The following is a 25,411-nucleotide window of genomic DNA, read 5'->3' on the forward strand; positions in this document are numbered from 1 at the left end:
AGAAGAAGACAACTACTGAGGGACATTAAACAGTTTTTTTATTGTGTATTGTGAGTTGGATTAGCCATTTGAAGAAGAAGACAACTACTGAGGGACATTAAACAGTTTTTTTATTGTGTATTGTGAGTTGGATTAGCCATTTGAAGAAGAAGCCTAAGTCAAATTAAAAAGTATATTTTGTTCAACTACAAATGAACTAACTCGAGGCCTATATCATTTAAGAAAGACAAAGTGGTGTAGGTTATTACCGTCCGAGCCCCTCTTGTTTTTCACAGTCCAGTTCTGGCGAAATCCGGTTGAGTCAACGGAAGCTGTACCTGGATAGGCTACGCTTGCTGGCCTCTCCTGCTTCGACGCCAACGCTTACAATCTATTGAGTCACTCAGCACTCGCTCGGCTTTGTCGCAATTTTTCTTGCACATTCAATAGTGACTTTCTCTTTTATTTTGTTCTATTTTTTTTGTTCTTCTTTGGTTCAATACACAGGAAGTGGCAGCAGTCCTTGTGTCCTCCGTCCAACGTAACGGTTCGCTACCCAGTTCCTCCACTCGCCTGTCTCAAGGAAACTGGGTTGCTCACCCGGAATCCATCTTGACATTTACCATGTAAATGAGCTTATTTAAGTCTATGCCTTGGAAATATTTATAAACTTGTCCTACTTATCACTGGCATTGTTTTCTACCTATGCAAATCAAAACCTGCTGTTAATATATATTTTTCAGGTTTATCATATAATTTTCATGATGGATTTTTCTGTCTCCATAAGAGGCAACAATAGTAACAAAGTTCTTATTAGACGAGTTCAAACCTTAAATGAAGTGTCACCCTTCTCCGTAAATTAATTAAGAACCCCCTGTCATAATAATAGGTTTACAAATACCTGTACCTCGTAAAATAATGTATTTACGCGCTAAGAGTCGTGATCAATGCCTCAAGGTCTTGGTGAGGTGTTCCCTGTTTACTGCCATGAGGTCACACCCGAAATCAAACGACGATGAAGTAGTTTTATAGTATTTTCTGGATTTAATTTTAGTATTTTAAAAGTGTTACTACAAAACATATTAGGTAAGCTGTTCAATGTTTAAGGTCTATCATATATCGGGGACCATTAAGTCCGTTGTCTACCTTGCAAGTATACTTTATTTCCAGTTAAGGCTTAGATAAAGCCAAGAGCATATATACACCAAGGAATAGGTTACACCTTAGTGTAACTTAGTGTATTCTTAGACCCCATAAGAATAAAACATGTAAAGATATTGTCTTCCACTCTCACCCGGTACAAAGCCACGATAGAATGTACGAGTCATTATTTATTCTATTATATGAACGTTCTAAAGCGAGTTCTTGCCTAACAGTGCGATCTAACTGATGCAGTAATGAGAATAACCTTGGTCTTGTGTGTACAAGCAACCTTGAACAGCGTCTGGTAACTCCCTTCCCCCCTCTTGTCCTCCTGACGTGGTCATCCAGCCAGCTTGTAGGGAGTACTGGCATACCATAATCAAGGACAGGAAACCTGTTACTGCTTGCTGAGGTCACCCTAACCAAGGGCAAGGCTGGCCGCGCGCGGTCATCCATCCAGTGCTATCCAGACCCCTACAGGTGCTCTACCTTACTGGCTGAATGCACATCATCAACTGCTCCCACGCCACTGGCATGTGATCAGATCTCCCTCGCTTGACTATATTAATGCCATAGACCTGTTGTTTACCTGAATTTATATTTACACTGGTATGTTAATGCTTAAATAAATATATATGTGATCCAGATGGCATGTCTGTGTTGTGTGTACAAGGGCCAGATGACTGCGGATAGCCTTACCAAACTTTGCAGGGTGATTAGTGATTGTATGTTATGGGTCATGCGGTGGTCGGGGTCGACTTGCATGTCCATTTTTAAGCTTTAAGAAGGCTCGGCAACTATTCTGAAATCCCAGCGACTCCTATGAAGTATAAAATGTTTGTGTCCATTGTGTGTTAAAGCTGATTTTATTATCGACGTTGAATCAACGTCGATAACGCTAATTCAACATCGCTAACGTAGATTCAACATCGATAACGTTGGTTGGAACCATCAGGAGAAAGCGCCAAGCCATTACGACTATATAGCACTTGGAAGGAGTTAGAATTAGGATTTTGGATGGGACCGGGGGGGGGGGGGAAAGGAGAGAGGAAGGGGGGGGGGGAGGAATGGTGCCCGATCACTTGGACGGTCGGGGATTGAACGGCCGACCTGCATGGAGCGAGACCGTTGCTCTATACCATAAGTTAGACTGCAGTCAATTATGCTGCGTTAGATGGACGGATTAGGAAGATTTTAATGCAACGAAAATCCACTGACGAACACATTTGTGTACGAAATTACCTGTATGCTCATAAACAGAATAGGTGGTCATATAACGTTAGTGATTTTGTTATAATCTATTAGGCAAACATATGTATGTCAATAAATTATGACCATAAAAGTCTCATATACAGTATATATATATATATATATATATATATATATATATATATATATATATATATATATATATATATATATATATATATATATATATATATATATATATATATATATGTCGTACCTAGTAGCCAGAACGCACTTCTCAGCCTACTATGCAAGGCCCGATTTGCCTAATAAGCCAAGTTTTCATGAAGTAATTGTTTTTCGACTACCTAACCTACCTAACCTAACCTAGCTTTTTCGGCTACCTAACCTAACCTAACCCATAAAGATAGGTTAGGTTAGGTTAGGTAGGGTTGGTTAGGTTCGGTCATATATCTACGTTAATTTTAACTCCAATAAAAAAAAATTGACCTCATACATAATGAAATGGGTAGCTTTAACATTTCATAAGAAAAAAATTTGAGAAAATATATTAATTCAGGAAAACTTGGCTTATTAGGCAAATCGGGCCCTGAATTGTAGGCTGAGAAGTGCGTTCTGGCTACTAGGTACGACATATATATATATATATATATAATATATATATATAGCAACACCCAGAGGGGCGAGTCTGGATATTTGCAACGATATGCAGCATTCTCACCGATGTCATGACATAATCAATCAAGGAAGTATTGAAGAGAATGCCAGGGTTACGCTACCTTAGTTCACACCACTCACCACAACCCTGGGGGGATCCATTATCTTGAGGTTATCTTGAGATGATCTCGGGGCTTTCAGTGTCCCCGCGGCCCGGTCCTCGACCAGGCCTCCACCCCCAGGAAGCAGCCCGTGACAGCTGACTAACTCCCAGGTACCTATTTACTGCTAATACATTACATTCCATTGAATTAACAAATATTGATCCTTAGGTGAAGAAAGCAATTTATCCCTTTGCATGAGTAAATTGAGATAAAATATTTTTTTTTAATACACTACGAATTCAAATAGAATTAGCTTTCTCATGTCTTGAAAAAAAAAAGCCACAATGAAACTCAAAATGTAATTATAGAAGAACGCTCACTACACAATGCCTTGACGCACACTAATGACAACACACAATTATCTTCATATTTCTCAACCACCCCGAGGTAAAATATAATGCTTTGTTTAGGGCTGGCAGAACATCACTTACATTTATATGATTTTATTATTTATTATTTATATGATTTTACCGTTTTATGTAGATATATAAACAGCGGAACACCCAGGCATGCCATGAAACAAGTCTCGTTCGCTTCCTGTTGACTGGAATGAAATTTGTTTTGTATACACTACTGCCACTCTGAGTTACTGCCTGCCACTCTGAGTTACTGCCTGCCACTCTGAGTTACTGCCTGCCACTCTGAGTTACTGCCTGCCACTCTGAGTTACTGCCTCAAGTTACACAAAGAGTAGGGACATTACTTTGTCCTCTGTGGGAGAGACAGAGGTCTCCTCACAATGGAGGCATTGTTCATTTGTATTTCGTCCAGCAATGATGCAGATAAATTAGTTTACAACAATACGCACTGGGTTGAGTCATTTTGGTTTAGTACGCTGAATAAGCTGTAATATCATTATTATAAATACAGAGGTAATTTAGGGATAGGGACATTCGCACAAAGCTGCTGATATGAATAGCGTTTCCAAAAAGTCTTAAACCCTAATGATAAGAGGAATACACTGAGAATTTTCAATGATTTGTAAATTAATAAGAATACAGCCAATCTTAAAATACACTTGAAACTAGTAAGATATAGTAACAGCTAACATGCATGCAGTATACTGTTGTTTGAAGTTAGATAATGCATATATAACAGTAGTAATAGTGAAAGACGAGGAAAAACATAATTCAATGAAACATTGACCTTTGGATAACAAAATAATTAAACAGGAAGTATTAGAAACCGCACACATACACACACATTGGAGAGAACTCGTTCAAAGGAGTTGTACCATAGTATTAGTTTTAGATTATAACGTCTATATTTTTTTTAAAGAACAAATTGTAATGATGGAATTCTAATCAATTCCGCTCCTGTTAGTACTTACAATGTTAGTGAACCCATTTTAACTAAGGGGAGGCTGCATACTCGTACAAAACGCTCCAAATAAAATATATACAGCTGACATGGGCAGTAAAGTTGTGATGCAGACAACATCAAATCAGCATTTGAGTCCGGCCATCCTTGCTAAACAAGTAAAGCCTAGACATTCTCCTCCCCAGCCTGGCGACACTGGTCTTATAAGACGCTGGGGCCAGCTCCTTCCCTCGTAAGATGTAGTAGTACTCTATTGCCTCGGCCCACCAGAAACCCGAGGAAATCATGTGGTGCATAAAACTAGTTAATTTGAAAACAAACTAAAAGTTTGCAAATGGGATTGAGTGGCTGTGTATGACATTAAGTTATGTAGAACTTTGCTTGAAACTTTATTATTATAATAAACGTTTTAAGGATGACACATTTTCCCGATACATTTGGGATCTAGAGAATGAAAAGTTTTACTCGTAAATATGAGTAATAGATATAGTAGTACAAGAGAATTATACTAGTGATAGGGCCTGCCCGTGGTGCTGCTGCTATGATCATCGTACCCAGGCAACACCAGACTCTCACTATCCCGTACTGCAAGTTATGACGTCACAACCTCACAACCCACTCTCCCTTCAACCAAAAAACACCGGTGTGTGTGTGTGTGTGTGTGTGTGTGTGTGTGTGTGTGTGTGTGTGTGTGTGTGTGTGTGTGTGACGACAGTGCATTTTTTACCAATTTATATTTTGTTATGCTTTGTTTTAACGCGTGCATAGCTTCAAGGTAAATTATGTAGTACCTAGAAAATGTCAAAATAGTTGGCATGGTGGACTCAAGAAGCCAGCGGAGTAATATTGAGCACGATCTCTCAACATGCCGTAGAGGATTTAACTGGCCAGCATGGGCGGAGTGACTGGCAGCAACCCAAGCCACTACACAATAGCCAGCAATGTCAGAAATTGCCTGGCGGATTTATTCTAATCATCGCTAAATTTGGCAAAAATTATTGTACTATCAAAGTAGTTACACACACATTATATATATATATATATATATATATATATATATATATATATATATATATATATATATATATATATATACTATATATATATATATATATATATATATATATATATATATATATATATATATATATATATATATATATATTGGTAGCAGTCTTTCTTGTAAACATATGTTGTTAAATATGACCGAAAAAGTGAGATTAATAATTCTAACACGAATTTTCTCAATATTTCTTATGTTTCTTTTTACTGTCGATGGTAATTGACAGTAAATTGACAGACGTGTTAGAATTATTAATCTCACTTTTTCGGTCATATTTAACAACATATGTTTACAAGAAAGACTGCTACCAAAAAAAAAAATAATATATATATATATATATATATATATATATATATATATATATATATATATATATATATATATACAGCATATATGTGTGTGTGTACGTATATAACAAAACGAAAAACATGTAACACTCTAGAGTATGGTTTAGCTCGCAAGAATAATGCAGGGTGAAAAAATACATACAGTATATGTAATAATCTCTCCCGATGAAGCAAAATGAACACAGCTGTAAGTTTACCTGGTGTTATAGGACTAAAGGAACACACAAAAATTTGATTAAATTATTTCTTGCATAGGGCCTGTATTGAATCACTTTGCAAGGTGCGTTATTTAATACTCAGTATAACGTACTTAATATAACAACTGGGTACACTAAATTAGCCTGCATGTCCTCAAAAACATGGCAAAAGAAAATAACCTGATGAGATTTGTATACTCTGAGAGGTGTATACACAGCTTCTCGGTGTATATGTACTTCAAATATTAGGAAAAAAAAGTGCAAAGATAACGTGGAAATAATTACCACAATTTTGTATCTAGGAGCAGTAGCAAAAGGCAAAGGACTCAACATCACCCTAAACTGGATCCCATCCCATGTTGGAATCCCCATTAAATAAGAATGGCGATGAAACTGTTAAATTGTCAACTCGTCATCCACAAAAGAATCCAACCCCGCCTAGAGTACATCAAAAACACCATCACCAAAAAACTCTCACACACCTCAACAAAGCCCATCTACACCAGAGAGTAGCAGAAGGTTCGCCCTCTGCAACATGGCATCTTCAGGGCACCAAGGTAGACAGGTTAAATATCCCGAAAGGAATCCACAGGAAAATAGCAGTTCGGTTATATAGACTTCGTCCAGGTTACAGATGCAACTGGCAAATTAGTGAACCCAGAGAGTGGGAATGCATCTTCTACAAACAATCACAGAAAAGCCACTACTTCATTATATCCTGGAATGTGAAGTAATCAAGGGCCTTAGAAGATCATTAAGAGTCCCTGAAGCTATCAACACTGCCACTCTTCTGGTCAAAAAAGGTGTCCAGCAGCTGGACACCCTCATAAATACTGTCAATCAGTATCCTTCCCCGCGATAGCAGCCACATAGTAAGGACTGACGATTTAAATGCGAGCATAACACGCAGTACTGTATATCCTTTCACGACCAAAGATCATATTCACTCAAACAAAAATCTACCACTTACGGGCTATTCATGCCCGTGCCACTTCTTGGGTGGCTTAATCTTCATCAATCAATCGGTGTATATACACTAAGATTTTCATTCAGTCTTGTACTGTGTACAGAACTAAAGTAAACTTGCTCGATGGTCAGTCAGCTATTGTGATGTCTTCAATAACCCCTCCAGACGTTGATATGTCTTAAGAACAACATCAATCCAAAACCGTATACACCGAGGTTAGTACATACACAACAAGAAATTTTAGTCGTAAATTCGCTCAAGGCGAAAGTATGTTTTTGAAGTTGGTTAGGGAAGGTAGCGGTGGCTTTGTTTATCACCTTGTTACGAATCTCACTTGGATTCTGCCATTACTCTTGATTCTCATATTTCTTTATTGTCTTGTTCTTTAATATAGCATCCAGTTGTATGATATAAGATTTTGTATGTTATATATATATATATATATATATATATATATATATATATATATATATATATATATATATATATATATATATATATATATATATTATAGAATGCTGTAGTGTGCCTGAGTTACATTATATTGTATGAGGCTTTTGGGTGTAATTTCTCATGTAGTTTCTCCGTGTGGGCGGTTGACCATATTTGGATATGGTCAGTGTGGGAACATTGTTGTCAATCGAGTGTTTATAGTTTTACATTGATTTATTCCCATATTTGGTTGCCGTATTATTGTATGGAATGTTGTACCAGTGTTTACTATTCTTTAGTTTGATAATGTTTTGAATATTAGTGCTGCATTTTGTTGTTAGAATTTCCACAATGTTTATGTGGACGTTTAGTTGACTTTTTGGTAGACGTTTGGCCTGCGGACCAAGGCGTGGCGGCTGAAGTCGAGAGGAGTTGTGTTTTAAGTTAAGTCATTGGTCACTGTTATTTTAGCCCATATAAATGTTAATTATCTGGTTAGATGATATTGTATATATCTCTCTAATTAATCCATGTTGTGGTGATAGTGCTCATGTCTCAATAAGGAGGTTATTCTATGATTTGCATGCTGAAGAATATTTCTGGGTATTTATTTATACATTTAAATATTGTTATGTTTGTCCCCCTTAGCATAAATATATTGTTCTCCATTTTATGCAGTGATGTATTTATAACCCTAGACAAAGTTGGCAAGGCCGAGTTATCATTTTCTTTACACTGCGAGGGGAAGAACCTTATTTAGTCTCAAGGGTGGTAACACACCTCTAAGTCTTCTTTCTTCTAAATGAACAAATTCTAGTTGTTCTTTCTTCTAGTTATCAGTACGAGATCATACGTGTGTGTGAGCGTCTGCCAGATGTATGGATATTTTTAAGCTCATAAGTATATTTGCCCAATTGTGAATTAATTTTGCCGAGATGCGTATCCTACACTTAAGCATAGAAAGATGAAAGGAAGTATTTTTCAGTATGAGGATAGTTATCAAGCAGATTGCGCTGGGGAATGTGGTAATTGAGTCTGACTACATTCAAAGGTTTAAAATTGTGTAAGATGAATCATAACAGAGTTTAAGAGTCCTTGCAATAGACTGCCGCAAACATAGATACAATCTGTAGCTGTAACATCTGTAAGCTGTAAAATCACAGCTGTAACAACATGCATTTTGTGAAGTTCAGAGATTTGCAACGATGTGGGGTTCCCGAATTAAGGTAACTAAAGTCACGAGGACAGTTGACATGATGAAATATAATAATGAATTATAATAATTATCTCAACGAGTAGCAAAAGAAGAGAAGGGACAAAGTTACAACAAATTCCTTCAGGTATCACTATGGAAAAAGACATTTGAAAAGGATAAGACCAGGACGAGGGAAGACATGGTAAGACCAGAATAAGGAGACAAGTGGTAGAAATAGGATAAAGATAAACAAGTGCTATGAATAGGATAAGGGTAAACAAATGGTAGGAATAGGATAAAGGTAAGCAAATGGTAGGAATAGGATAAAGGTAAGCAAATGGTAGGAATAGGATAAAGGTAAGCAAATGGTAAGAATAGGATAAAGGTAAACAAATGGTAGGAATAGGATAAAGGTAAACAAATGGTAGGAATAGGATAAAGGTAAACAAATGGTAAGAATAGGATAAAGGTAAACAAATGGTAGGAATAGGATAAAGGTAAACAAATGGTAAGAATAGGATAAATGTAAACATGGTAGTAATAGGATAAAGGTAAACAAATGGTAGGATGAGACCAAGACGAGAGAAGACAAATAGAAGCTTGATTTTATATAGCAAAACTATATAAAGAAGTCTTTAGCGAAGGGTTAGTAAAAGTGATGATAGCAAATGCTTACCTGACACTGATTTCAGGGGGACGTGAGGTTTAGTAGCTCTTTAATGCCCCGCCTACCACCCTTGCTCTACCTGTTTTAAAGTTTGTTAAACTTCCCTGATGCTCAAAATTTTATCACATCAACTCTTGACATTGTAAATTGGAGATGTCGTGAACATTTTATCTAGCTGATACCCAATGGGTGAGAGTTTACGGGCTCACTATAGCCCGTGCTACATTCATTTCTGAGTAGTTAAATCTAAAACAACAATGGATGGGGTATGGTTGAAGAATAGCTTGAGGAGTCAATGTAGGAGCTTTTGTCAAGAGTATTCAACCTGTTACCCGACCCGTATAGAATACGAGTATGTCTATCTTCTATCGATTTGTTTTTGTGATTCCATCGTTCAGAAAATCCGTACATGATTTTCACTGTAAATATACGACACATCGCGCGAAGTTTGGGAGTCACATTGGTTAATAGTGGCTAAGAACGTACGGCTCAAGAGCTGGAGTCTGATCTTTGCTAAAACCGTTGAGTGCGCACGCACACGCACTGCTCCATACGTAGTTTTTAAAAGTAGCAACGATTAAAATAACTAAATGACTGCAGAGAATCATTCTAGGAACTGAGGCTGTCAGATGACTAGTAACAAAGGCGGGGGTTCAGAAGATACATATCTTGCGGTCACCTCAAGGTGTTCACAGTTTCTTCATACCTTAATACATGGCTACTGAAGGTTATAATCTTAAACATGTATATGCAATCGACTTGAGAATGGTCCAGGACGGACCGAAACGTCGTCGTCCCTTCACTTTCTAGTGTGTGGTCTGGTCAACTTAAACATGTTTATTATATAGCTACAAAATATATTTAAGTTTGATTTTGTACCAGAAACAATATATACATCATTTCATAACATTTCGTAATAATAATATACCGGACCTACAATTAATACAGTCTTGGGAAATAGAAGTATATATATATATATATATATATATATATATATATATATATATATATATATATATATATATATATATATATATATATATATATATATATACATATTTTGTTAGCTAGTGTATGAATAGTTTGTGTCCAGTCATAATTCTTTTTACTAGTACTAGTAAGAAACGTACCCCCCCCCCTCCTGCCAAATCCTCGACCAGGCCTCCTTAAGGACTCATTAAGGACTTAAGGGATTAACGACTATCAACCGCGAAGGGGTCACAAAGGTCACCGTAATTGCTTACTGACCACCCCGCTAGTATATACTCTAGTCGTAAACATATAGTTTATTACTAAAGTGTGTGTACAAGCACATAGAGATGCGAGGAGCCACCTCTAAGGTTAATAACGCCACTACCATGCATAAGTGTACGTAGTATTTCATCACAGTAGCGAGTCTAGCGTGTCAATGCACAATTTAAAGTCACGTAGCTCATTTTCAAAGTATTTTAAGTCTTATCACCTGTGAATTGGCAACCTCTTATGGCAACTTTCTCACGGTTGTGCTGGAATTTAAAATGTTTAGCGTCGGAGACCTTTAAAAAGAGAGAGTTAGTTATCGCTCCTCGTGCGCCTTTGTTTAAACTTCCCCCCCGTATATAGTCGTGTTTGTTGGTGAGTGAAGACTTTCCTCACTACTAGGGAGGCACCTCCCCTGGTGTTTACTAGTACAGTATTGTGCAGGAACACTTACCAGCGCTGATGTGGTCCCACTGATTTGGTATTTGACGGGAACACCCGATACCACGGCCGCTAGCACCACTGTTCCAAACAGTAGCGTCAAAGTCGCCATTATTCTTCTCCAGTTGCTACCAAAATAAACCAACAACTTCCACACAGTCCCGCTGCGATAGTGTCACTTAATTAATCCAAAATAAACGGGAAATGATATATAAGTTGAGGGCGTCGAGTGTCCGTCGAGAGTCAAGGAGGACGAGGAGGAGGAAGGAGCTCCGGTCGCCCTGACACCCAACGCTCACCTGACCCGCCGCCATGCTGGCCGCTGCTATATATACGTTGCCCCGGCCGGCTGCCAGGATCCGGTCCCCCAAGATGCCACACGCTCCCACAAACAATTTCTGTTCCATATGAATTCTTTATGTACAATAACTTGATATATATATGCTGAACACGCTTAAGTAAGCGTGTATTTATGTCAATATATGCATTATAATTTAATACCGGTAAGCTATGGTTTTTATCCCCTGTTCTTCCACTTTCTATATATATGTAAATGTATATATATTTATATATTTTTTGCTTTCTAGACCTCATGAAACACTTAAACATTACTAAAGTATTATTTTATCATTCTTCTAAGCTGGTTAGGTGAGAAGGACTTAGTTCACGGTCCCTTAGTGCGAGAATTTTTGTACATAAGGTTTCCATATCCATAAGTTTTGCCCAATAAAGAATACCACGTGATTTAAACATGTGTTTACATAAGAATGATGGCCAGAGTGAAGGGTTCAGGAGAATGTGGTATTAGAACGCTTTAATACACATGTAAATACTAAGGTTCTTGAAGACTGCATTAATGCCTATACTCTCGAACAGACTGCACGCGAATGTAAGGAGGATTCCACTTAAACATCTGCAGCGCGTGTATAAATATTTTGAGTAATTGAGTACCTTATAATAATGATTAGCTAAGGATGGGACTGGAAGACTCATTAAATTATTTGTTGTTGGAAACGGATTGAAATGGAAATGTGGCTGATGAGTCAGGAGAGTGGTGAGTCAGTCTCCTTGAGTGTGAGGCTCCTTCCTCACCCCTTCTCAGAACATCAACTCCGAGCACAGGGTGTACTCCCGCTTCCCCTTTCATCATTATTTATTAATTTTTCAGCGTTGCATGATTTGTTTCTTTCATAAGTCTTGGTGTATGTACACGTTTCCTTCATTGCTTTATACGTGGCGTGAAACTGGGTGGAAGTTTCCTCTGGAAGGGTACTCGTTGCTTTATTATAGTGAATGTAAGAGGATATCTGGTAACCTGTGGCCCACACTCTCTAGGGAAAGCATGGCTGGGGGCTTATGAATGGGATCGGAAAGCTGAATGAATCGACTTCAACCGGAAGGAAGAGTATCCTGAGACCAAGTTAGGTTAGTTGCATAACTGTAGATACTCAGGAACTAGAGTGGTGTTGTTTATTGTCATGTAGGATTCAATCCTGTAGAGTGTAGGCTATAGCATCCCTTCAAAGGGCTTTGTCCAAGACTTTTTGCCTCTTTTTTTTTTCTTTTATTAATCTTACTCCGAGGGGCGAGTTTATTGGGCATAGTCGCTCATCTTGTGAGTGAATAAATGGACGTACTAATGTGCATAACACTTCCCCAAAACAGAATAAAACTCCGTTTATATTTCATTCTGAAATGGAGTTTTTGGCAAGTATTTTTCTTGGATGAGGACACAGACAGGTCAGACAAGATTCCAGCAGCCTCGCGTACGCATATATATATATATTTTTTTTTAATATGAAAGCCTCGCTCTGATCTGAAACACGAGCAAGCAGGTGAAATTTATCCCACAAAGACTGTCTTGTTTGCGCTAAATTACACTCTAGAGCCAAGGTTTAATTACACCAAAAGTTGATCTCTTGACCAAGGCTGCACTCTTTTGAATCTTCAACCTCAGATTCTTGACCACGAGACAGCTTCATGATTTCCGCTACAAACACATATGAAGTGTCCTCCCCTACTTAACTTCCACTTGAAACCTCCTTGACATCTGATAGCACATATATATATATATATATATATATATATATATATATATATATATATATATATATATATATATATATATATATATATATATTTTATCTTTTTATATATCCAGACGTTAGCTGAGTCTCTCAATGACTTGGACGAGTCTTGCTTCGTTATCTTTGTTACGTTACGAAGCTTCATTCCCCCCAGTGATTTCCTGGGGGTTGTTGTAACAGGGCAAGTCAAGGAGACGCCCCGGAAAATATCCGAGGCGTCGTAGACTTGGACACTGCTCTTGTTAGGCAACAAAGGGAGTGATGGTAACACCCTTTAACACCCCCATAGACTCGTTAACCAACGTGTCTATGGGGGCACAGCGGGGGTAGAGTGGATTTAAGGTGCTTTGCTTCAGTCTTCAGTTGGGGTTTTATAATTACTGACGTAGAAGCCAACGTCAGTACTGACGATGAAGCCAATGTCAACACACTGACGTTGAAGCCAACGTCAACAGTGACGTAGAAGCCTACGTCAACACCGACGTAGAAGCAAACGTCACCAACTTATTATGATGCTGGGATCTTATCTTCATCCCGTGTTGTTGGATTATCCTGTGATGCATGTTTCTTTATCTTGTGATGCTGAGTTATCCTAGGATGATGTGTTCTCATCTTTATCTTGTGATGCTGAGTTATCCTGGGATGATGTGTTCTCATCTTCATCCTGGGATGCTGAGCTGTCTGTCTGTGATGCTGGGTTCTCGGTACCACAGATAGTTCTCAACTATATTTAGTTTAAGATAGCATTTCGCACTGGAGACCCCTATCCTAGTACTAGTCTTAGTGAACAACGTGCTGAAGGCTTCTTTGTTCAAGTTTATAAAGTCTACACAAATGTTGGGAAGGTGTACACACACACGCCGCTGATGTTACCTTGTTAATGTGTGCCTCTGTTGAAAGGCTTTGAGGTTAGGTTTAATGCCAGATTTCTTTCCCTGAATCTGTATTTTCAGGAAATTTTCCTGTATTTGCTTTAATAAAAGTGTTTCAGATGTTTATCGGACCAAATTGTTTAGTTCCGCATATGTTATATATATATATATATATATATATATATATATATATATATATATATATATATATATATATATATGTCTACTACGCTTAACGTATGTTGTGAGGTACGCTTCGAAAATGTGAAGTTGTGAGTCACATCCCATCTCATTGTCCTCATTTTCTTGTCTATATGTTTTTTCCAAGTGTTGTATAATCATGCTGGCTTAGCGCTTTCACCTAATCTTAGCTTCAGTGTATGATTGCGGACCGCATGGTTGAAGCCCCATAGTTGAGGACCGCATGGATGGATTTAAAACATTGTCTAAGTACTTAGTTAACATTTATTATAGTTTAACCCCCCTGTAGGAAGTTAGTTTATATTTGGTTTTATCATTTTTATTCTATTGTACAGTATGAGGTTGTTGGGTTGGATTACATTCTGTGCGAATTAGCGGGCATGCGACTTGCGTGAGACCAAGTATTTAGTGGATCTTATCATTATAACAATTGGTCGTCTGGTCACGGCCAAACGCAACCGTCTGACAATGCAGGAGTCTTGTTCAACGGGAGGACTGGCGTTATACAATGACAGATGTTGTTGTTGTGGCAGATGTGTGCGTTGTGCAGTCAGGTTAAACTGGTGGGGTTCTGGCCAGAATCTCGGTAACCTCAACCATTTTCAAGTCACTATTGCTTATCGACGAAAATTTGTTATATTAAGTCATTTCGTTTCTTGGATGGGGCGACACAATTTTATTAGTGTCGTTAGTTTATTCATTAGGTGGGTTTACTCACGAGAGTTGTAGCTAGAGTAGCTACAGCTTGTTTTTATCTGGTGAGTTGTGCGGTGGTGCTATTACAAAAGCCAGACGTGTCATTCCTTCAGGGAAAGTTCAATGCTAGGCTGCAACAGCACCAGGCTTGGTATAAATAGGAGCCGCCTCATATGGGCCAATAGGATTTTAAAGTTACCTTCACGCTTATGTTCCTGTGTAAATTTATTACAGATGCTCTAGTGTAACCAATAATCGTCTTACAGGTCACGAGGAACTAAAGAACGCAATACGGTAAGAGACAGCTGAGAAAATTTCTTCAGGGGAGGAGGAGGCAGTAGAGGATGTCCCTTCCGATATTCTGTATCAACAAATAAAAGTTGATGCTTCGTGATTGTGTGACGAGACAGTGTGGGTAACCGGCTTCCTTCACATTTCGTAGGTGAGTCAAGGGATGATTCACTTTACTCAACACCAGGAGACCGACCGGAGACTGTAGTCATGTTTCCTGGGCAGGGACAGTCCTGCTCATTGCGGTTTCATCCACCCATCAAAATAAATAATTTCCGACCCCTGATAAGTAAAGTAGACTGGGTCAGTACACACAGGGATACTGAGCAGAAATGCAGTCAGGGGAAGTACCACATCCCAGGAAAAGTACCATAGAACCCTGGGCTGCCGTGGAAAGTACTCAGCAGCACCCATTTCTTCCATCCTACAACGGAAATGCAGTCTGTTGCATCTCCCTCCCCCTCCTCTCTTTCTTCACTCCTTCGTACACAGATGCGAAGAAATTAAGAACTATCATGTCTTCTCTGAATGTTACTTCATATTGACCTCTGCCATATCCTGGCAACATCACGAAGCATGATCTGTTGCTCTCTTGTAATCCTGACCCCCCTCCCCTCTTATATGCATGCAATTAGGTTTGTTTTGAATAATCAAATTTATCATGCAATCGTTGTCATTTTAACGCCGATTCTCTCTAATACTTCATGTGAGGGACTAAAGTTAGTTAAGACCTGTGTCATATGTATGAAATTATAACCTCTCTCTCTCTCTCTCTCTCTCTCTCTCTCTCTCTCTCTCTCTCTCTCTCTCTCTCTCTCTCTCTCTCTCTCTCTCTCTCTCTCTCTCTCTCTCTCTCTCTCTCTCTCTCTCTCTCTCTCTCTCTCTCTCTCTCTCTCTCTCTCTCTCTCTCTCTCTCTGTAACATTGAAGAAAAGACACAACACTATAGAGAACATTGTTCTTCATACAAAAAAACAACATTTATGTCCATAAAATGCTTATAGCTATAGATGAGGATTTTAGGATATGTTCTAATTGAAGGCAAGCACAGTACCACTGTATCAGACAACTCAGCCTCCTAAAATGAAAGTACTATTTGCTCGAACTATGTGGTGGAAAGCACTTGTATGTAGTGATGGACCTCCAGAAAGGTGATTTTTGTATTGTTGAATTTAGACAAACTGGACACTTTTTTTTCAGCCGTTTCGTAAATTTAAGTCATAACCTAACCTCTCCTAGGTATTCTAGGGCCTAATACACGCTTTTTAGGCCTATTATAGTATATATATATATATATATATATATATATATATATATATATATATATATATATATATATATATATATATATATATATATATATATGAATGAAAACTCACACCCCAGAAGTGACTCGAACCCATACTCCCAGAAGCAACGCAACTGGTAACTACAGGGCGCCTTAATCCGCTTGACCATCACGGCCGTCAAAAGGAAGTGATAGCCGAGGCTATTTGAGCCACTTCCCCGACGGCAACTCGGATGGTAATCTTGGGCATAGCATTTCACCAAATCACCTCATTCTTTGGGGCACACGTGAGGAACACAAATGCGAACAAGCCTGAATGGTCCCCAGGACTATATGCGAATGAAAACTCACACCCCAGAAGTGACTCGAACCCATACTCCCAGAAGCAACGCAACTGGTAACTACAGGGCGCCTTAATCCGCTTGACCATCACGGCCGTCAAAAGGAAGTGATAGCCGAGGCTATTTGAGCCACTTCCCCGACGGCAACTCGGATGGTAATCTTGGGCATAGCATTTCACCAAATCACCTCATTCTTTGGGGCACACGTGAGGAACACAAATGCGAACAAGCCTGAATGGTCCCCAGGACTATATGCGAATGAAAACTCACACCCCAGAAGTGACTCGAACCCATACTCCCAGAAGCAACGCAACTGGTAACTACAGGGCGCCTTAATCCGCTTGACCATCACGGCCGTCAAAAGGAAGTGATAGCCGAGGCTATTTGAGCCACTTCCCCGACGGCAACTCGGATGGTAATCTTGGGCATAGCATTTCACCAAATCACCTCATTCTTTGGGGCACACGTGAGGAACACAAATGCGAACAAGCCTGAATGGTCCCCAGGACTATATGCGAATGAAAACTCACACCCCAGAAGTGACTCGAACCCATACTCCCAGAAGCAACGCAACTGGTAACTACAGGGCGCCTTAATCCGCTTGACCATCACGGCCGTCAAAAGGAAGTGATAGCCGAGGCTATTTGAGCCACTTCCCCGACGGCAACTCGGATGGTAATCTTGGGCATAGCATTTCACCAAATCACCTCATTCTTTGGGGCACACGTGAGGAACACAAATGCGAACAAGCCTGAATGGTCCCCAGGACTATATGCGAATGAAAACTCACACCCCAGAAGTGACTCGAACCCATACTCCCAGAAGCAACGCAACTGGTAACTACAGGGCGCCTTAATCCGCTTGACCATCACGGCCGTCAAAAGGAAGTGATAGCCGAGGCTATTTGAGCCACTTCCCCGACGGCAACTCGGATGGTAATCTTGGGCATAGCATTTCACCAAATCACCTCATTCTTTGGGGCACACGTGAGGAACACAAATGCGAACAAGCCTGAATGGTCCCCAGGACTATATGCGAATGAAAACTCACACCCCAGAAGTGACTCGAACCCATACTCCCAGAAGCAACGCAACTGGTAACTACAGGGCGCCTTAATCCGCTTGACCATCACGGCCGTCAAAAGGAAGTGATAGCCGAGGCTATTTGAGCCACTTCCCCGACGGCAACTCGGATGGTAATCTTGGGCATAGCATTTCACCAAATCACCTCATTCTTTGGGGCACACGTGAGGAACACAAATGCGAACAAGCCTGAATGGTCCCCAGGACTATATGCGAATGAAAACTCACACCCCAGAAGTGACTCGAACCCATACTCCCAGAAGCAACGCAACTGGTAACTACAGGGCGCCTTAATCCGCTTGACCATCACGGCCGTCAAAAGGAAGTGATAGCCGAGGCTATTTGAGCCACTTCCCCGACGGCAACTCGGATGGTAATCTTGGGCATAGCATTTCACCAAATCACCTCATTCTTGAAGTGGCGTGGAAGTGGCTCAAATAGCCTCGGCTATCACTTCCTTTTGACGGCCGTGATGGTCAAGCGGATTAAGGCGCCCTGTAGTTACCAGTTGCGTTGCTTCTGGGAGTATGGGTTCGAGTCACTTCTGGGGTGTGAGTTTTCATTCGCATATAGTCCTGGGGACCATTCAGGCTTGTTCGCATTTGTGTTCCTCACGTGTGCCCCAAAGAATGAGGTGATTTGGTGAAATGCTATGCCCAAGATTACCATCCGAGTTGCCGTCGGGGAAGTGGCTCAAATAGCCTCGGCTATCACTTCCTTTTGACGGCCGTGATGGTCAAGCGGATTAAGGCGCCCTGTAGTTACCAGTTGCGTTGCTTCTGGGAGTATGGGTTCGAGTCACTTCTGGGGTGTGAGTTTTCATTCGCATATAGTCCTGGGGACCATTCAGGCTTGTTCGCATTTGTGTTCCTCACGTGTGCCCCAAAGAATGAGGTGATTTGGTGAAATGCTATGCCCAAGATTACCATCCGAGTTGCCGTCGGGGAAGTGGCTCAAATAGCCTCGGCTATCACTTCCTTTTGACGGCCGTGATGGTCAAGCGGATTAAGGCGCCCTGTAGTTACCAGTTGCGTTGCTTCTGGGAGTATGGGTTCGAGTCACTTCTGGGGTGTGAGTTTTCATTCGCATATAGTCCTGGGGACCATTCAGGCTTGTTCGCATTTGTGTTCCTCACGTGTGCCCCAAAGAATGAGGTGATTTGGTGAAATGCTATGCCCAAGATTACCATCCGAGTTGCCGTCGGGGAAGTGGCTCAAATAGCCTCGGCTATCACTTCCTTTTGACGGCCGTGATGGTCAAGCGGATTAAGGCGCCCTGTAGTTACCAGTTGCGTTGCTTCTGGGAGTATGGGTTCGAGTCACTTCTGGGGTGTGAGTTTTCATTCGCATATAGTCCTGGGGACCATTCAGGCTTGTTCGCATTTGTGTTCCTCACGTGTGCCCCAAAGAATGAGGTGATTTGGTGAAATGCTATGCCCAAGATTACCATCCGAGTTGCCGTCGGGGAAGTGGCTCAAATAGCCTCGGCTATCACTTCCTTTTGACGGCCGTGATGGTCAAGCGGATTAAGGCGCCCTGTAGTTACCAGTTGCGTTGCTTCTGGGAGTATGGGTTCGAGTCACTTCTGGGGTGTGAGTTTTCATTCGCATATAGTCCTGGGGACCATTCAGGCTTGTTCGCATTTGTGTTCCTCACGTGTGCCCCAAAGAATGAGGTGATTTGGTGAAATGCTATGCCCAAGATTACCATCCGAGTTGCCGTCGGGGAAGTGGCTCAAATAGCCTCGGCTATCACTTCCTTTTGACGGCCGTGATGGTCAAGCGGATTAAGGCGCCCTGTAGTTACCAGTTGCGTTGCTTCTGGGAGTATGGGTTCGAGTCACTTCTGGGGTGTGAGTTTTCATTCGCATATAGTCCTGGGGACCATTCAGGCTTGTTCGCATTTGTGTTCCTCACGTGTGCCCCAAAGAATGAGGTGATTTGGTGAAATGCTATGCCCAAGATTACCATCCGAGTTGCCGTCGGGGAAGTGGCTCAAATAGCCTCGGCTATCACTTCCTTTTGACGGCCGTGATGGTCAAGCGGATTAAGGCGCCCTGTAGTTACCAGTTGCGTTGCTTCTGGGAGTATGGGTTCGAGTCACTTCTGGGGTGTGAGTTTTCATTCGCATATAGTCCTGGGGACCATTCAGGCTTGTTCGCATATATATATATATATATATATATGTGTGCTATGCTAGGCCCAGGAATATTTAAGTTTGTTTCTTTAGCATTATTTTTTTCCGGACTGTAAAACAAAAAGTACAAAAAGTGGTTTATTAATTGGTCCATCACTACATAGTGGTACTTTAGACTGAACAGTTACTGTTATTGCAGGAGGATAGAGTTGGGATCAGAAAACTGTCGTAACACACAATCCAACACCATAAATGAAATCCACGACGTTTCGAGTTGTCTTGTAACGACACGTCGTCTCCTTCATTTCAAGTTATATGCGAATGTTATGTTGTATGTTTCAACCTCGTTGTAGTTATTCTCTGAAGCGATCGAAATGTTACGGTCAGACCGCTACAAAGGCATTCAACTGCAGCCAGTGATATCAATGTGAACTCTCCAACATCATCCACCACACCGCTGAAGCCTATTACTGATGTTCTGCGTAATGCAGAACACAAATATATATATATATATATATATATATATATATATATATATATATATATATATATATATATATATATTTCATTGTGTATATATATATATATATATATATATATATATATATATATATATATATATATATATATATATATATTTCATTGTGTATATATATATATATATATATATATATATATATATATATATATATATATATATATATATATATATATATATATATATATATATATATATATATATATATATATATATATATATACAATGCTAAACATATATCAAGAGTCAATGTTTGGATGAGAGACTGCTAGCAGTAACAGCTCTGTGGCAGCCTAGCAAGAGCTTGTACTGGAAAGTTTGCTAACGCCAGCAGTTGAGGAGTGGCCAGTCAGCAACTCAAGCAACACATGTTACTTGAGTTCATCATCTGTTGCACTGCTAGTGTCATGGTGGCTCTGAGTGTCACAGAAAAGTAGTAATACTACTAATTAAATTATTGACATTTGTAAGAGAGAGAATGGCAGTTTTGGCTGGCTTTATACACGACTTTCACACATAAAGCTTGTGGGGTATGGGCATGTCATAGGCCAGTCAGGGTCGGCTCCAGTGCCACATTTAAGAAATATTGGAATTTCCCCCTGCCCCTGTCCTAACCCTTTGTGTGTTTTTCATGGGATGAAATATTAGTTATGTTATCTATAGACTTAACAGTTTCAGTGCTTAGTTATATATTTTTTAAAAGAGAAAGAGAGGATATTTGAAGAGGGAGAGGAGGGGGATGTTGGGGGAGAGAGTGGGAAGAGGAGACTGAGAAAGGGAATGAGGAGACTGAGCAAGGGGAAGAGGAGAAATGGGAACATGAAGTGTAACCATACCACCCAACTCGGGACCTCCTGGAGAAAGGGGAGGAGAGGGGGAATAGATGGGGGTAAAGGGGAAAGAGGGAAGAGACCCGGGCCGAGCCGAGTACTCCTCTATAGTTTCCCATCAAGGTAGATTGTATATGTCAGTGTACCGTCATCACAACCCTACAAGCGCCAGCATAACATCATAACACCCGTCCATGAGTCAACCTCCATCCTGCCGCACATGCGCCTGCACATAAGCGTGCCTCCTGATTCACACACCGACCGCTCGTGCTACTGGTACTTTGCTGAAGGTGTTTATGAACATGGAAGTACCGGAGTTAGGACCCGGGGTCGAGTGCGTGAGAGCGTTTCGTCAATTTCATCGTCAGAGTCTACTGTGTTTGTGTTATTAGTTGTGTGTTGACGAGTCTGGTATGTTGGGGTAGGAAGAAGGGGAATGTGGGGATAGGAGGGAGATATGAGGGTATGGATTAGGTTGCATTGTGTGAGGTGATTTGGAGAGGGATGGAGATTGGGGGTTATCTTCTTGAGGTTATCTTGAGATGATTTCGGGGTTTAGTGTGCCCGCGGCTCGGTCCTGGACCAGGCCTCCATCCCCAGGAAGCATCCCGTAGCAGCTGTCTAACTCCCAGGTACCTATTTACTGCTAGGTAACAGGGGAATCAGGGTGAAAGAAACATTTTGCCCCTTTATCTCCGCCTCCACCGGGGATCGAACCCGGAACCTCGGGATTACGAATCCGAAGCGCTGTCCACCCAGCTGTCAGGCGCAGTTAACTTGGGTATGTGGGGATCGAGCGTTCATTGGGCATCCCGTCCTCCTAAGATTTCCCCAACGTCAAGAAACTGTCGTACTAACGTGCCCCTTATCCTAACCTACCAGAGGACCCAAAACAGAAAACGGTCAATTTCGCGAGCCGCTGCCATTTTCTAGTACGACAATTTTTGGTCTTAGGTAGAGTATACGTCAAAATGCGACGTGCTATTACTAGGTGAACAGAGGTATAACGCGAAAGAAAACGATGCCCAAACGTTTCTGTCATGCCTCAGGGATTAAACCCGCGACTTTGAGTTGTGACCCGATGCCATAGACCACTAGACCACGGGACTCAGTGCGTGCGCGCCTAACTTTTTATAGAAATTGCGAAGAAATTCTTTCATAATTTTAAACGTACTTTTCTCCAGAAAAATAACGCTGAACGTATGGTTAAGTAATTTTAAACATACTATTATCTTGCAAGTTCTTGGGCACTAAGCGGCCCTGTAATCTCTTGTGTTTGTACAATGGTTCATGTTCTTGTTGACGCAACACACGCACAATGGTTCATGTTCTTGTTGACGCAACACACGCACAATGGTTCATGTTCTTGTTGACGCAACACACGCACAATGGTTCATGTTCTTGTTGACGCAACACACACAATGGTTCATGTTCTTGTTGACGCAACACACGCACAATGGTTCATGTTCTTGTTGACGCAACACACGCACAATGGTTCATGTTCTTGTTGACGCAACACACGCACAATGGTTCATGTTCTTGTTGACGCAACACACACAATGGTTCATGTTCTTATTGACGCAACACACACAATGGTTCATGTTCTTGTTGACGCAACACACGCACAATGGTTCATGTTCTTGTTGACGCAACACACACAATGGTTCATGTTCTTGTTGACGCAACACACGCACAATGGTTCATGTTCTTATTGACGCAACACACACAATGGTTCATGTTCTTGTTGACGCAACACACACAATGGTTCATGTTCTTGTTGACGCAACATACGCACAATGGTTCATGTTCTTATTGACGCAACACACACAATGGTTCATGTTCTTATTGACGCAACACACACAATGGTTCATGTTCTTATTGACGCAACACACGCACAATGGTTCATGTTCTTGTTGACGCAACACACACACAATGGTTCATGTTCTTGTTGACGCAACATACGCACAATGGTTCATGTTCTTATTGACGCAACACACACAATGGTTCATGTTCTTATTGACGCAACACACACAATGGTTCATGTTCTTATTGACGCAACACACGCACAATGGTTCATGTTCTTGTTGACGCAACACACGCACAATGGTTCATGCTTTTATTGAGACATCACAGAGTACACATTTGCTCCAGAGTACACACGTGCCCAGAGTACACACACACACTTAATACATCAACCAGAAAATATCTTTCACATGTCAACCAGAGAAGGAAAGGCACCGAGACAGCCAACCAACCGCCAGAACTAAGTCCCAACATGGTAACCACCAGCTGTACTTGAGTCTATAATCCTTCCCCTGTTAGACAGCCCATATTTACCAATTAACAACCAGGGTGGGAACTCGTTCTGGGGACCCCTGACGCTGTATCCAAGTTGGCGGGACTGTTGTAGTTAGCAGATGGCAGACTGCTGGCTCTGTTAGGCAATGTCTCCCAAGGTTATCTCTCTTCTACATGATGTGGCGTCAATCCTGATAAACCCATACGCTGAGGAGTGCTTGCATGCACTTGGATAAGATACTATGGCCAAGTTGAAGGGTTTTCACTCTATGTAAGGAGACATTCTACACTAGGGGACACTAGAGCATTTAAGTCTTTTCCACGATATTTCAAGGTTTTGTCAACAACGTGATGCCTTCAGGAATATGCCCACTGTACGGGGAGGACACGATAATGCGAAACTAACGCGATTGATTGACTGATGAAGCCATCCAAGAGATGGCACGGGCATGAATACCCCGTTAGGTCAGAGGACCCAAAACAGAAAACGGGACAGTACGTCACTTTCGCGACCCGCTTCCATTTCCAAGTACGACCATTCTTAGCCTCATGAAACTCATACGAGCGAAAAGCGACGTTCTTTGTAGGGGGAGAGGTTGACTGAATACCATAAAAATGATTACAAATTACGCACAGCGCCGCTAATACGAATATCAGAAGCTCATTGCAATATTTGGCTGCATATAATTCTAAGTAAAATATTTACTTGCACCTATTTACTCCAATATTTACAAAATATTTACTCGAACTCTGACGAGATTCAGAGTTCGTAACTGTATTCGTACTTTTAATCAAACTGATACTTATAAGTTTTATAAGTGTACTTTGATTTAAGATATGGAGCACTTTATTCGATTAGAGGTTTAAGGATGACCAATAATTTGATCTTTTTGAATGGTTACATTTTTGGATATAAGTATCTCTATTGCTGTAACAATGAGGATATAAGTATCTCTACTGCTGTAGCTACGTGGATATAAGTATCTACTGCTGTAGCTACGTGGATATAAGTATCTCTACTGCTGTAGCTACGAAGATATAAGTATCTCTACTACTGTAGCTACAAGGATATAAGTATCTGTACTGCTGTAGCTACGAAGATATAAGTATCTCTACTGCTGTATCTACGTGGATATAAGTATCTGTACTACTGTAGCTACGTGGATATAAGTATCTACTGCTGTAGCTACGAAGATATAAGTATCTCTACTGCTGTAGCTACGTGGATATAAGTATCTGTACTACTGTAGCTACGTGGATATAAGTATCTACTGCTGTAGCTACGAAGATATAAGTATCTCTGCTGCTGTAGCAACGAGGATACAGGCATCTCTGCTGCTGTAGCTAAAAATAGGCCTAGAGAATCCTATATATAAATCCTGCCTCGACAGCTGCCACCTGATACAACATAACGACAGGATAGACTAGACGATAATAAGACCACTTGTGTAGCTTATGCATAATTTAGTTGTGTTGTTGACACAGGGAGAGACGGCGTCTTTGTTTACATCTCTTAGTACCGAACGCCGCCGTAAGAGGTCACTAGGAGACAAGTTCTCCTGGTTCTCTCTCTCTCTCTCTCTCTCTCTCTCTCTCTCTCTCTCTCTCTCTCTCTCTCTCTCTCTCTCTCTCTCTCTCTCTCTCTCTCTCTCTCTCTCTCTCATATATATATATATATATATATATATATATATATATATATATATATATATATTCTTGTATAGAGCTGTTTT

At 40.6% G+C, this 25,411-nt stretch overlaps 1 protein-coding gene and 1 long non-coding RNA gene across 4 annotated transcripts in view; one reads left to right on the forward strand and one right to left on the reverse strand.

Moving 5' to 3' along the window:
- Mmp1 (Matrix metalloproteinase 1) overlaps positions 1-11,333 on the reverse strand; it is a 38,573-nt gene extending 27,240 nt beyond the window's left edge. For all 3 annotated transcript variants that reach the window (XM_045725052.2, XM_045725054.2, XM_045725055.2), the window contains exon 1: positions 11,034-11,333. In XM_045725052.2, coding sequence (XP_045581008.1) covers positions 11,034-11,132 — 99 coding nt within the window. In that variant the 5' untranslated portion in view covers positions 11,133-11,333. The remainder of the gene's footprint in view (positions 1-11,033) is intronic.
- Positions 1-25,411, forward strand: part of LOC123744863 (uncharacterized) — an 89,391-nt gene that overhangs the window by 8,353 nt on the left and 55,627 nt on the right. Inside the window, exon 2 of the long non-coding RNA XR_006771259.2 lies at positions 15,143-15,318. This is a non-coding gene — a long non-coding RNA (uncharacterized lncRNA). The remainder of the gene's footprint in view (positions 1-15,142; positions 15,319-25,411) is intronic.

The sequence above is a fragment of the Procambarus clarkii genome, chromosome 70, assembly GCF_040958095.1.
Source record: "Procambarus clarkii isolate CNS0578487 chromosome 70, FALCON_Pclarkii_2.0, whole genome shotgun sequence".
Taxonomy (NCBI): domain Eukaryota; kingdom Metazoa; phylum Arthropoda; class Malacostraca; order Decapoda; family Cambaridae; genus Procambarus; species Procambarus clarkii.